Source organism: Anolis sagrei, chromosome 1, assembly GCF_037176765.1.
Source record: "Anolis sagrei isolate rAnoSag1 chromosome 1, rAnoSag1.mat, whole genome shotgun sequence".
NCBI lineage: Eukaryota > Metazoa > Chordata > Lepidosauria > Squamata > Dactyloidae > Anolis > Anolis sagrei.
Genome location: NC_090021.1, coordinates 305007551 through 305020992, shown reverse-complemented (window position 1 = coordinate 305020992; position 13442 = coordinate 305007551). Strand labels below are relative to the sequence as shown.

General features: G+C 40.8%; 1 protein-coding gene across 1 annotated transcript in view; it reads left to right on the top strand.

Moving 5' to 3' along the window:
• Positions 1-1106: 1106 nt before the first annotated feature.
• Positions 1107-13442, top strand: part of NEK9 (NIMA related kinase 9) — a 32344-nt gene continuing 20008 nt past the window's right edge. Inside the window, exons 1-5 of the mRNA XM_060758450.2 lie at positions 1107-1453; positions 6389-6566; positions 7454-7509; positions 8461-8531; positions 11130-11235. Of these exons, the coding sequence (XP_060614433.2) occupies positions 1235-1453; positions 6389-6566; positions 7454-7509; positions 8461-8531; positions 11130-11235 (630 nt within the window). The 5' untranslated portion in view covers positions 1107-1234. The remainder of the gene's footprint in view (positions 1454-6388; positions 6567-7453; positions 7510-8460; positions 8532-11129; positions 11236-13442) is intronic.

The following is a 13442-nucleotide window of genomic DNA, read 5'->3' as shown; positions in this document are numbered from 1 at the left end:
CCCTCATCTTCCATTTCCTTTTTTCAAAAGTAGGATAATAGTGGCCTGCTGAGACCTCTTCCACACAGCTGAATAAAATCCACACTATCTGCTTTGAACTGGGATATATGACAGCATGGACTCAGAAAACCCAGTTCAAAGGGATTTTCTGCCTTGATATTCTGGGCGATATGGCTGTGTGGAAGGGCAACAACAACATGAGGCTGTTAGGAATGGTGGGAGCTGAAGTCCAAAACACCTGGAGGGAGGGCCCAAGTTTGCCCAGGTCTGGTATATAAATGTAGTTTCTTGAGGGCCAGTATGGAAAAGACCTGAGGCTGTCAGGAATGGTGGGAGCTGAAGTTCAAACCCCTGGAGGGAGGGCCCAAGTTTGCCCAGGCCTAGTATATAAATGTAGTTTCTTGCGAGCCAGTATGGAAAGGGCCTGGGAGTGTTAGGAATAGTGGGAGTCCAAACCCCCGGAGGGAGGGCCCAAATTTGCCCAGGCCTGGTATATAAATGTAGTTTCTTGAGGGCCAGTATGGAAAGGGCCTGAGGCTGTGAGGAATGGTGGGAGCTGAAGTCCAAAACCCCTGGAGGGAGGGCCCAAATTTGCCCAGGCCTGGTATATAAATGTAGTTTCTTGAAGGCCAATATGGAAAGGGCCTGGGAGTGTTAGGAATGGTGGGAGCCGAAGTCCAAACCCCTGGAGGGAGGGCCCAAGTTTGCCCTGGCCTGGGTAGCTTCTTGAGAGTCAGTATGGAAAGGGCCTGAGGTTGTTAGGAATGGTGGGAACTGGAGGGAGGGCCCAAGTTTGCCCAGGCCTGGTACATAAATGTAATGTTTTGAAGGCCAGCATGGAAGGGGCCTGGGGCTGTTAGGAATGGTAAGAACTGAAGTCCAAACCCCCTGGAGAGAGGGCCCAAATTTGCCCAGGCCTGGCCCAAAGTCTTACAAGAAACGGCTCCGTTCCTCCACTTCCTCCGCCGAAGGAAAGGCACCCGATGCTGGAGTGCTTCCGGGTCAGCGGGAGGCACGCGCGGGGAGGGGGGGGGGTCGCGGAGAGGAGGAGGAGGGGGAGGAGAGGCCGCGAGAGGGGAAGGAAGGAAGGAAGGGGGCTCGTGCGTATATGCGCATGCGCAGGGGGCCAGGCCCGTTCTGCCTCGTCGAAGGAGTCTGAGGGAAGGAGCCGCCGCGGGAGCAGGAAGCAGCCCTGGCTTCTTCCCCCGCCGCCGCCGCCGCCGCTGCTGCAGCCATGTCCCTGGGCCAGTACGAGCGGCACTGCGACTCCATCAACTCCCTCGACTTCGATAACGACTCCTCCGGCCGCAGCAGCAGCAGCATTAACAGTATTAACAGCGCCCCCCGGCCTGCCCCGGCCTTGGCTGGCGAGCAAGAGGAGCTGCACTACGCCCCCATCCGCACCCTGGGCCGCGGCGCCTTCGGGGAGGCCACGCTCTACCGCCGGACGGAGGTAAACACTGCCAAGGAATGCCATGGCTCGTGGGAGATGTAGTTTTTCAAGGCCTTGCCTGCCAAAGAGCGCTGGGGCCTCACCAGACTACAACTCCCAGGATTCCATGGTAGTCAAAGGGTTCCTTAATGGTACAGCAGGTATGGGCAAGCTTGGGCCCTCCAGGTGTTTTGGACTCCAACTCCCACCATTCCTAACAGCCTCAGGCCCCTTCCTTTCCCCCCTCAGCCGCTTAAGCGGCTGAGGGGGGGAAAGGAAAGGGCCTGAGGCTGTTAGGAATGGTGGGAGTTGGAGTCCAAAACACTTGGAGGGCCCAAGCTTGCCCCTACCTGTGCCACAGCATAGGTGTGCCCCAGGTTTGTTGTCATGTAAAAGTAGCGCAAGGGAAATTGACACACAAAGTGTGATGTCATGTCACATCAAAGAAAGTGGACAGAATGGAACTCATATTGAAATAACATAAACACAAATGGGAATCATGATGTGAGCAGAATTCAAAACAATCTTACCAACCAAGATCACTGCACGCTGCACTTACTTTATAATCCTACATTCCTTCCGGCACTTCAGCACTTTTAACCCTGTACCCCTATCCTGGCCGGCCCAGTTTTAATAGTGTCTTGTTGTATTGTTATTGTTATTGTTTTCTGCTTTACTGTTTTAATTTGCTTTAGGTATTGTATTGTTGTATTGTGTTTTGTGGCTTCGGCCTGTGTAAGCCGCATCAAATCCTTCGGGAGATGCTAGCGGGGTACAAATAAAGTTATAATAATAATAATAATAATAATAGTAATAGAGAGATGATTGGCCAAAACTAACAAACTGAAGTTCAACAGGGACAAATGCAAGATACTCCATTTAGGCAGAAAAAAATGAAATGCAAAGATACAGAATTATTATTATTATTATTATTAACTTTATTTGTACCCCGCTAGCATCTCCCGAAGGACTCGATGCGGCTTACAAAGGCCAAGGCCTCAAAACACAACAATACAACAACTAAAGCAAATTAAAAACAATTAAAGCAATATTAAACAACAAGCAATAGACAATACATCAAGACACTATAAAACTGGGCCGGGCCAGAGTAACGGGTACAGGATTAAAAGTGCTGATGTGACAGGTGATATGTAAGGATTATAGGGTAAGTGCAGTGTAACCTTTTAATGCATGTTCTTTGTTTGATCTCTGTTTTGTCTGTTTTGATGTGTATTTTTTAGAGGTGCCTTTTGGTGTGTGGTGTTTATGGAGGTACATTTTATTGTATGTATTTGTAGTGTTTTTGCTGTGTTTATATATTTCGTTTTGTAACCCACCTTGAGCCAGGAGGAGAGGCGGGTAAGAAATAAAATTATTATTATTATTATTTACCTTAATTCCTCATCAAAAAAGAAACCATCCCCTTTTCTGAGTAGAGTGGCAAAAGGAAAGCACTTAGGCCCCTTCTACACTGCTGTGTAATCCAGAATCTCAAAGCAGATAATCCATATTATCTGATTTGAACTGGATTATATGAGTTTACACTGCCATATAATCCAGTTCAAAGCAGATCATATGTATTTTATATGGCAGTGTAGAAGGAGCCTGAGTCTACCCCTGTAGAACCTAAAAGAAGCAATGATCTCCTCTACTCTCTCTGCTATGGCACCACTTCTGGCCTTTTTGAGGCCCTGGCTGTGGAAATAATAACAACAATTATATATTAATATTAATAATAATAATAATAATAATAATTTTTCTTTATTACTCACCTCTCCTGATGAGAATGGTGGCGGAGGCCAAGGGCAGCTCGCCCTGGGGTAGCATTGATGCTTTCCCCTCTCTGCAGAGATACTGAATAGATAGTTCAGTTTTAATTTGTGTGACAAGATTTGTTGCTCACAGATTTGTGACCAGAGTTGTGTCTTATGGTTTAGAATAAGTCTTTACAGAATCTGTAGAATCATAGAGTTGGGAGATGCTACAAGGATCAACCAGTCCAACCTCCTTCTGTCACACAGGATCATAGAATCAAAGCACTCCCAACAGATGACCATCCAGCTTCTGCTTAAAAACCTCCAGAGGAGGAGACTCCACCACACTCCCAAGGAGGTAGCATGTATCACTGCCAAACAGCTCTTACTGACAGGAAGTTCTCCTTAATGTTTTGGTGGAATCTTCTCTTCTGTAATTTGAATCCATTGCCCCGTTGTGCCCTTATCTTTGGAGCACTAGAAAACAAGCTTGCTTTCTCCTCAAGCTGGAATCCTTTTGAAAATGTAAACCTGGCTGTCATGTGTAGAATGGCCCTCATCTTATCAATGGGTTGTATCAAAACCCATATTTTTTTCACCCAAGACCTACCGTGAACACATACACGAGGTCAGCTTATATGAGTATATACGATAAATTGTCATCCAACTGTGTTTCCATATACAGAATCCTTTCTAATCTGTCTGCCTTTTGTCCTGGCTGCCAAGTTTACCCTTTTGTCAGATAGGGCAACATTTATCCCATATTTTGAAATAAGGAACTGGAAAAGGACAGATATTTCAGCTAGCTTTCTACTTGCTGTGGATGGTCCAGATAACATTTTTCCAACTCCCTGTCTCCCGACAATTATTTTCTGTCTTCTAAATGCCTACGTTTCTGGACTATTATGGAGTACAAAAAATAGTTGGCAGTTGTCATCCAATCAACATGTGGTTTCGTGCAGATGTGAAATCTTTATTTTCAAAATATTTGAGAATGGTTTTTCTTGAGAAATGAACTCAAGAGCTCCTCACTTGTCAGTTTATTTTTACATTTTCTTCCCTTAGCCGATCCCTATGATATCTTCTTTCTTGTGCCACCCACAGACATTGGGGGGAAGGGGCTTCCTTTCTCTCCAACATATTTGTTACATTTCCAAAGTGTATTCAGAGGCACATGGTACTCCTTTTCATAGCTGTCCATACACTTTATAATGTATTTGTTGTCTTTGGCATTTTTTTCCTTGTCCAGACACAAACTCTCAGTTTCTGCACTGAGAACTCCCCTCCCCATTTTCTGGAGGACCACATGGTTCCCATCCTTGCTTTATTGTCCCAAAACTGCCAGGCAATAGTTTGGAAGACAAAGCTTTGGTTAGGTTTGGTGTAGATTTAGTTTTACCATTTGTAAATTTTTCTCAGGATCAGCTAAAATCACTATGCAGTTAAAAGCATTCTAGCTCCCCTCTTATAGTGAGAAGGGGATTTATAGCTGATTGTCCAGAGAATGATTAGTATGATAATGTATTTTCCCTGAAACCGTATGGCATAATATATCAAAAGCAAGATTATGATATTAATCTGGAACTAAACACCGGGTTTAACAAACTTCCTGCAAATAGCTGCCCTATGGTGAGAAGCTAAACTGTGCACTGATAGAAGAATTTAAAACTATGCTATATAGTTATGATTGAAAATGTCTCCAAAACTGCCATTTGGCATGGAAACAAAGGGAATGTCCTTTGATACCACTTATTAGTTTTCAGTTCTATTTTGGCATCTGGAAAACTAGGGCATCTAAAATGTTTGAAAGTGAAATGTCATAGAAGGATGTAGAGGTGTTGCTTCCTTTCTAACAACTTCCTGCAGAGGGCAGAAAAGGAATGACAGGAAGGAAGAGAGGAAAGATAAAGCAGCTGTAGCGTTGTATCATATTTCGGTAAGGATTTGCAAGTATTTCAGTTATAGTTCACAGAGTCTGATAACAAAGGCTATTTGTGTTGATGAAGGAAGTGGAATATTTAAGAAAGACTTCTTAAACAAGATTATTAATAAGGTTTTCATGCAGTACCCAAATTAATCCTAATCTTAAGTGAATCAGAAAAAATTAAGTGCAACTTGGATTTACACCTCATTGCTTTCCTGAGGTGAAAATGGTTTAACAGGACCAGGTTAGTTCAAAGGACTCAGTAATATGTAGTGCTGTTTTGTGAGATAGAGCTGGAAGTTTTTCCAGTCATGTAGCTATCTATTAAACAATGCAATGCCAAACTTTTCCATTGTTTTCTTGCTTATTAAAATTCTATTAATAGGTTTACATCATTAGTACATGCATTCCCTGTGACAGAAGGGAATCTTGAAGTGCCCAATTAAAATAATGTTCTTTTTAATAGGGTAAGAATCAGATGTTCAAAGTCCTTGATATAGATTCAAAGACTACAATAGTGTTAGTTCACCTTATAATCTTGTTGTTGTTCATTCGTTCAGTCGTCTCCGACTCTTCGTGACCTCATGAACCAGCCCACGCCAGAGCTCCCTGTCGGCCGTCACCACCCCCAGCTCCTTCAAGGTCAGTCCAGTCACTTCAAGGATGCCATCCATCCATCTTGCCCTTGGTCGGCCCCTCTTCCTTTTGCCTTCCACTTTCCCCAGCATAATTGTCTTCTCTAGGCTTTGCTGTCTCCTCATGATGTGGCCAAAGTACTTCAACTTTGTCTCTAGTATCCTTCCCTCCAATGAGCAGTCAGGCTTTATTTCCTGGAGGATGGACTGGTTGGATCTTCTCGCAGTCCAAGGCACCTTATAGTCTAGCTGGTTGAAATCACAGTATGATTGCAGGCCTCAGCTTCAGAGATTGAATATTGCTACAAAATATACTTTTTTTGTATTTTTCTCTGTAAAGCAATGACTGAAATGTCTGATGATTCCCATGTCCTTGTTGTTTCCTGTTATGGAATGTAGGTTTTATTTGGGTGGAATTGGATATGAAATAAAAACATAATCCCTCCTTTGTAACATAATAAAAAAAAGGAAGAGTGTCAGCTGTAGATACTTATTCTTGGCATTAGAAATCGGGGACATTCACTTGAATTCCATTGAGAATTTTTGTTGGGTCAGAAAGTAAATAAACAGTAAGAAAAAAAACTCCTGAGAAATGAACTGTGAAAGACTAGGTATGCATTTAATTGAATTTCTTATATTCTAGGATGACTCACTTGTTGTGTGGAAGGAAGTGGATCTTACCAGATTATCAGAAAAAGAACGTCGTGATGCTTTGAATGAGATTGTTATCCTTGCTCTGCTGCAACATGACAACATCATTGCCTATTATAATCATTTCATGGATAATAACACGCTGCTGATTGAATTGGAGTACTGTAATGGTGAGCGTTCTGTCTTGTAAACAGCAAGCACCTCTTCCATTTTGGGTGCTGTGAGGAAAGACAAAACACAGAGAAGCTTCTCTTTGTTTATAGATATGCGTCTGTGCTGGCAAATGTAGAAACACAAACCAGACTTGACTTGGAGCACTGACACTTATGTTTCACAGATATATAATCTCCCAGATATATAAACTATAAAATATTTTTAGTGGCAGAGTAAACTAAGATAAATCAGATCAAGTATTAAAAAATTAAATGTGTACTAGAAAATAGAGTCTGAACCTAAGGTCCTAGGTTAATTGTTGTGGCTGAATGGTTGCACTTTACTATTGCATATAGTGATCACAAAAGTGGGTCGACAAGTCTTAAAGCTAACACAGAAAATCAATACATATGTGGCATAATGGATGTTCTTGAAATTTTCCTGGTTTTTTTAAAATATTGATCTGTGATGGCTTCCTTTTGGGTGATATTTTTAGCTCACCCCAGATAATCCTAGCCAGCATTAATATTCTTATACTTTTTTGCATTTGAACAACATTAGAATGTTCATGGTAAGATAAACTAAACTCAACTGTTTTAATGCATGTCATCATAATGATAATAATTCTGAAAGCAATAATGCCACTTTCCAGGTTGACATAACTAATACATATATTGAAGAAGAGCTTTTACAGATGTTAACAGATAGGTCTGTTTCACTGAAACTTTTGTCTAAACTTGCATCCACTTGGCTTAGGATGGTTTATGGTAAGCAAAAGTGGAGAAAAGGAACATCCTATTTCTATGGAAAGGAAATAGTATTAGAAGATACTTAGATAATGTCAGGTAGACACTTGTGTCACATTTGCAGTTAGTAATTAAGCATTTCGTTCTTTTAATTGCAGGAGGAAATCTCTATGATAAGATCCTACGACAGAAAGACAAGTTGTTTGAGGAAGAGGTAACTTGAACCATTTCAGAAGAAAAAAAAGAGTCTAGCTCTACTTGCTCACCATAATAATATTTCATACTTTTTTCCATAGGATCAACAGAATGTGTCACTTGTGCATGAAACAAGAAGCCTTTTCTTTTATATTCTAGTACTAAATGAAGATTCTGATTCTTGATATTAATCATTCCCTAGCAGAAACAAAAATTAGAAAACTATACTGATGCTTCCTTATAGCTGCAAACACTTCCAATATCCTTTGTCACTGCCTTTCAAACAGGTTTTGAAGAAATATATAAAACATCTGATTATGTTGATTTTAAATACTTTGGGGATACTACTGTTACAGAGAATTCTACTATTCTTATGTAAGAGAGAAACCACATGCTGATAAGGCCTGCTGTATTATTTGATTGATGTCAGAGATTCTGCAGATTCCTAAAAGCAACACTAACTACTTAAGCTGTTTTAATTATATCTGCTTTAGTGTATCTTAAAGGGTTTTTTTTATAGATTAGTTAACATTTTACCCATTGTACATTATCATTTGCTAATAGCAAGGATGGAGAAAGCATGGCCCTCCAGATGTTGTTGGACTGCAACTTGTATCAGCCATAGCACAGTGAAGAGGGATAATGGGAGTTGTAGTTCAACAATATGAGAGGGTTACATGTTCTCCATCACTAACTGACAGCATGAATTTCTGAATTGCAGAATGAGCCTTAAGAACTCAGTTTGAAGATTCTAAAGATGTAAAGATGTCATGGTAGCTTTGAAGTATTAGTTGTCACTCCCAATTATTCTTTGTATTTAGGTTGAATCTTGAAGGCCTTCTGAGCTCATAATCGTGGAAAGAATACCTTTTGAAAAGATCTTAGGGAAACAACAGTTTTTAATGTGGTTCAGCTAGAGTATGTACTGTTTTCTAAAATGTCTTATTTATCTGTGAATCTTTCTTTGCAGATGGTGCTGTGGTACCTTTTTCAGATTGTATCAGCAGTGAGTTGTATCCACAGGGAAGGAATACTTCACAGGTGAGTTTTCAGTGAAGTGAAGGTTCTTTGGCTTAGAGTCTGAAAATAAGAATTTAATAGGTCATGGAATGTGAAGGCTTCTTTTCAATTGTTCTTGTTTTCAAACCACAACAAATCTACAGTTACTTTTGCCTCCTGGTTCTTTTTTTGTTTACAAAAGCTAGCAATACCAATTAAACAATTAGGGGCATTTTTGTAGCTACATCCTGCTGTGGAGCTTGCTTCCTGTCTTGTTTCCTTGTTAATAGACACATTGTGTAAATATCTTAATTTTTCAGCAGACCTTTAATCTGCTGAGTTTGCTGTACTCTTTACCCTACTATCAATCTCTGCTTTTGTTCCTGTTTCTTAAATTGTCTTTGTAATTTTTAAAATGATTTATTGTATTTATTCCTGGATATTTCATGTGGCAAGGCGAAGCATAAACATTGTGAATAAATTAATAACAGTGTATATTAGAATGGATGAAAAGTGGTTTGCTTTGTGTTCCTTTGAGTACAGAAACTAGATTTCTCAATAGGGATTACTTCCTGCTTTTGTAGACTGGATGTCTGGATTATGCATGTATGCATTTCTATTATAATTTATTCTACTATTATTTCCTTATTCATATTTGAACACTACATTTCTAGATGAGACATAGGAGAGTCCTATCAGATTAAGTGCTTCTTGGAGTGCAGTGTTTTTATGCCAAATGATCAGTGAAACCGGCATGTAATTTGTCTGCATTTTCCCTAAAAAGAATTCATCTTACATTTAGAGTGGCTATGCTATTCATGTCCAGAAGTGCCACTGAATTCAATGGGACATAGTACTAGGAAGCTGATCATAAAACTGTATCCTTATTGTGGTTTTTCAGGTCTCCTTCAGACATTCCTTCAGATCAAACAAAATATGATTAGAACCTGTGTTTCAAGTTGCTTTTATTTTAACATTAACTAGCTGTGCCCTGCCACGCGTTGCTGTGGTCTTTAGTAAGAGTTTTGAAGTCTCTGCCTGGCCTCTCTTCCTTCCTTCCCTTGCTCTCTTTCCCTCTTTCTCTCTCTCACACTCCTTCCTTTCCCCCCCCTCTCTCTCTCTCTCTCTCTCTCTCTCTCTCTGGCATCCCTCCTTCCTCCCCCTTCTTTATGCTTGTGTGTAAACTTAAGTATTTTCTGTTGGTCATGGGGGTTCAGTGTGGCATATTTGCCCCAATTCTGTCATTGGTGGGGTTCAGGATGCTCTTTGAGTGTTGGTGAACTCTGAATCCCAGTGACTACAGCTCCCAAATGTCAAGGTCTATTTCCCTCAAACTCCATCTGTGTTCATATTTGGGCGTATTGAATGCTTATGCCAAGTTTGCTCCGGATCCATCATTGTTTGAGTCCACAGTGCTGTCTGGATGTCGGTGAACTACAACTCCCATACTCAAGGTCACGGAGGGAAGGGGTGGGGTGAAGGGAGGGGGTGTGTCTTTCCGGAGAGGGAGGGAGGAGGGAAGGAGTGAGTCAGGGAAGGAAGGGGTGGGGCGAAGGGAGGGGGCATGTCTTCAAAGTCGCCCCCTCCCTTCACCCCCACCCCTTCCCTCCCTGACTCACCTTCCCTCCTCCCTCCCCCTCCGGAAAGATACGCCCCCTCCCTTCGCCCCACCCCTTCCCTCCGTGATTCACTCCTGGAAGGAAAGGGGTGGGGTGAAGGGAGGGGGCGTGTCTTTCCGGTGGGGATGCGGCGCGGCGAGGCTTGGAGTGTGCGGAGTGGGGCTTGGAGGCAGCGTGGGAGGTGTAAGATGAGGGAGGGGGTGGAGGGAACGGGGCGGGGGGAAGTTGCGTTGTTTGTGTGTGTGTGTGTGGGTGGCGACGTGTTCGTGCTGGGTGGGGCGAGGGAGGGAGGGAAGTGCGGAGGGTGCGTTAGCCGTTCGGCCATGTGTGCGCGTGCGCTGGGGACTTTGCTCCAGTGCGCATGCTCAGTTGTTTTGGCGATTTATCGCTGTGTTGTTGTGTTGTTTTCAATTCTGAGTGAATTAGTTTGTACCGAGTGGGTTGTCCTTGGGGCATGGCAATTTTGGTGCAGTTTCGTTGGGGGGTTGTGGAGTTTTCTGTCCCATTGAACCAACCTAACAGATTTATATATATAGATGTATTATGTTTTCCATGAAATTAGAAACAAACTAGGGACTGTTTCTAAAAGCTGGGGAATAAAATCATTAACATTAGTCAATATTAATCAGCATCACAAATTAAAATAATACTGTTTTTTATTTATATCACCATATCATAGAAAGTACTTTGACTGATGGATACTACAGTCAAAAAATTAAGGATTTGGGAACTAGCAGTTGGCTTTGGGGTTGAGACTCCAATAATTAAAAAGAATGAGTGAATGGTTTCATATTGACAGTAATATAAATGGAATGGAAGCATATTAAGATCGGAACACTGTTGATTAATGCCAACTAGATTAGACTCTTTGAATCAATTGTTCAGAGATAAGTCATCTCATAAGTAAAACCCACAGGTTTAATGGGTTTATTCTAGTCAGGACTAACAATAATATTTAGGTCTAAGTCTTTTGGCAGGTAATTTGAAGAAATATATCAAAATTTAATTCTTTCTTTTCTAGAGATATAAAGACATTGAATATCTTCCTTACCAAAGTAAATCTTATCAAACTGGGTGACTATGGCTTGGCAAAAAAGCTGAACTCGGAGTATTCCATGGCTGAAACTGTGAGTGTTTGCTGATTCATTATATTGATAGAATAGTTTTCCTGCTCACCTATTTGAGAATTATAAGCATGTTGTCAGTGGTTTGACATGATTTGATGCTATCACTTACTCATTTTTCATGTCATGACAGCTAGGGTTCTAGGGTAACCCTATTTTATCTTTCATGAGCAGTGCACAGTTGTGTGCTGGCTGATCTCAAGAAATAAAATCATTGAATGTTTTGTTAATAGTTTGTTTAGTGTAACAGTGTTGCAGGTGTGACTCCCAAGCTGCATGTGATACCCATACCCTATGTTTGTGGACTTTAAAGCACCTAAGCAGTCCCCAAAGCTCCCTCATCCCCACAATTTTGATATTTGGTGCAATTTTAAAAATTATTTTCAAATTGAAAATTATTTTCAAATTATCATATGAAAATTATGCCTGGAGTTCCACAAATGTGTGCAAACATGGAAAACACCCTTAGAACACTGTTCACACTCTTAAAATACTTTTTTTCTCTGGACTCTCCAAAGTAGTTACAGAAAGTGGTGGACTTTGACTATGAAATGGAGAGAGGAAAAAGATACTTTGGGAGGTTTTTGAGGGTGCACACTGTTCACATTTGAAGTCAGGATGGAAAATTGGCCATTGGCTTCCACACAGTTGCCCTTACCTTCTTTAATAGGAGATCTGAACCTGTCAAGGCCTAGCACTCTGGCTTGTTTCCCACATCTTCCCCACCAACAAGTGAATAGTAATCAGTGGATTGTTTCTCTAGCTCATTGGGGCTGATGGGGGAGCCAGAGTGCTGAATCCTTCTTGGTTTGTTGATTACATTAAACCAGGTATAGATAACTTTGGTAGTCCAAAAGCTCGTTTCTATGCCTTGAACTCTCTAAGGTTTTCATAGACTGTCAAAATGGCTATGAAATGAAAAGCAAACAAATTGCATTGGCTTTTGAAAAACCATTTTAATGTTAAATCCAATTGTATAATTTCCATAGTCAGATTTTATAATTACTGATATGTCTGTATTGTTTAATAACAATTCTTGTTAAAATAATTTTGAATTAGATACTGTAAATCTGTGCTTCTTAGCTCCTTGCAGAATATCATAGGTATTGTTGACAAGGAGCAGTGGACATTCTTGCTTCCCTGATGAATATTGCTGTTTAATGTATGCATCACATATACAACTCATAAAAGGAAGTACAGTGTATGAAATAGCCTCATAGTTTTGCATTTTCCAAAAAGGAATGTTAGCACCAAAATATTAGAGCAGGATCTGTTTACTGTTATTATTGTGCAAGTAGAATATATTTTGAAAGAAATAAGTGAAACTGGCTACATTTTTCTATATTTTCTTCATAAATGTATATGCAGTATCCAGTGATTTAAATTAGAATGTTTGTTATTTTAATGGTCCCTGCACTTTTAGTAGCAAATCATTACATATCATATTCTATTTCTCCTATTATGAAAAAACGGGAATTTTGGCTAGATTAGGAATCAAATTATCATGTCAGAGACACACCATTGTCCACACTGAAAACAAAAAATACAGGAAAAATTGAAAGCAGAAGTTAGAAGGCAAACACTTTCAGATCTGAAGTGAAGTGAAGATCTGATTTTAGTATGCGGGGGCAATGAGGTTGTGAAGAGGGGCAGCCTGCCTAAATAGAAGACTGCTCCTGAGTTCTTCCAGAATCAGAATATAACAAATTTGTATCCTCACTTATGCTGGCAGGTCTGTGAGTTCCCATTCATTTTGCTTCCTTTTACAAGCTTTTAGACTTTGCTTTAATAACTATGAATCATCAGTTGTTTGGGGATAGACTTATTTATGCATCCCCAAAATACAGTTTACCTATAATTTAAAGGTTTTGGACAGGATGCTAGATGTACTAAATCATGGTTAAAACATGGTTATTTATTTATTTGTCATGTCAGAGCAACCAATCCATTATATTACATTTTTAACAGAATAAAGCAAACAAACAGACAAATACAAAACTTGTGAGTTTGGTAGTTGGTTAAATGTCCTTTGACCAGTATCTGGTCACTTGGAGTGCATCCGGTGTTGCTGCAAGAAGGTCCTCCATTGTGCATGTGGCAGGGCTCAGGTTGCATTGCAGCAGGTGGTCAGTGGTTTGCTCTTCTCCACACTTGCATGTCGAGGATTCCACTTTGTAGCCCCATTTCTCAAGATTGGCTCTGCATCTCGT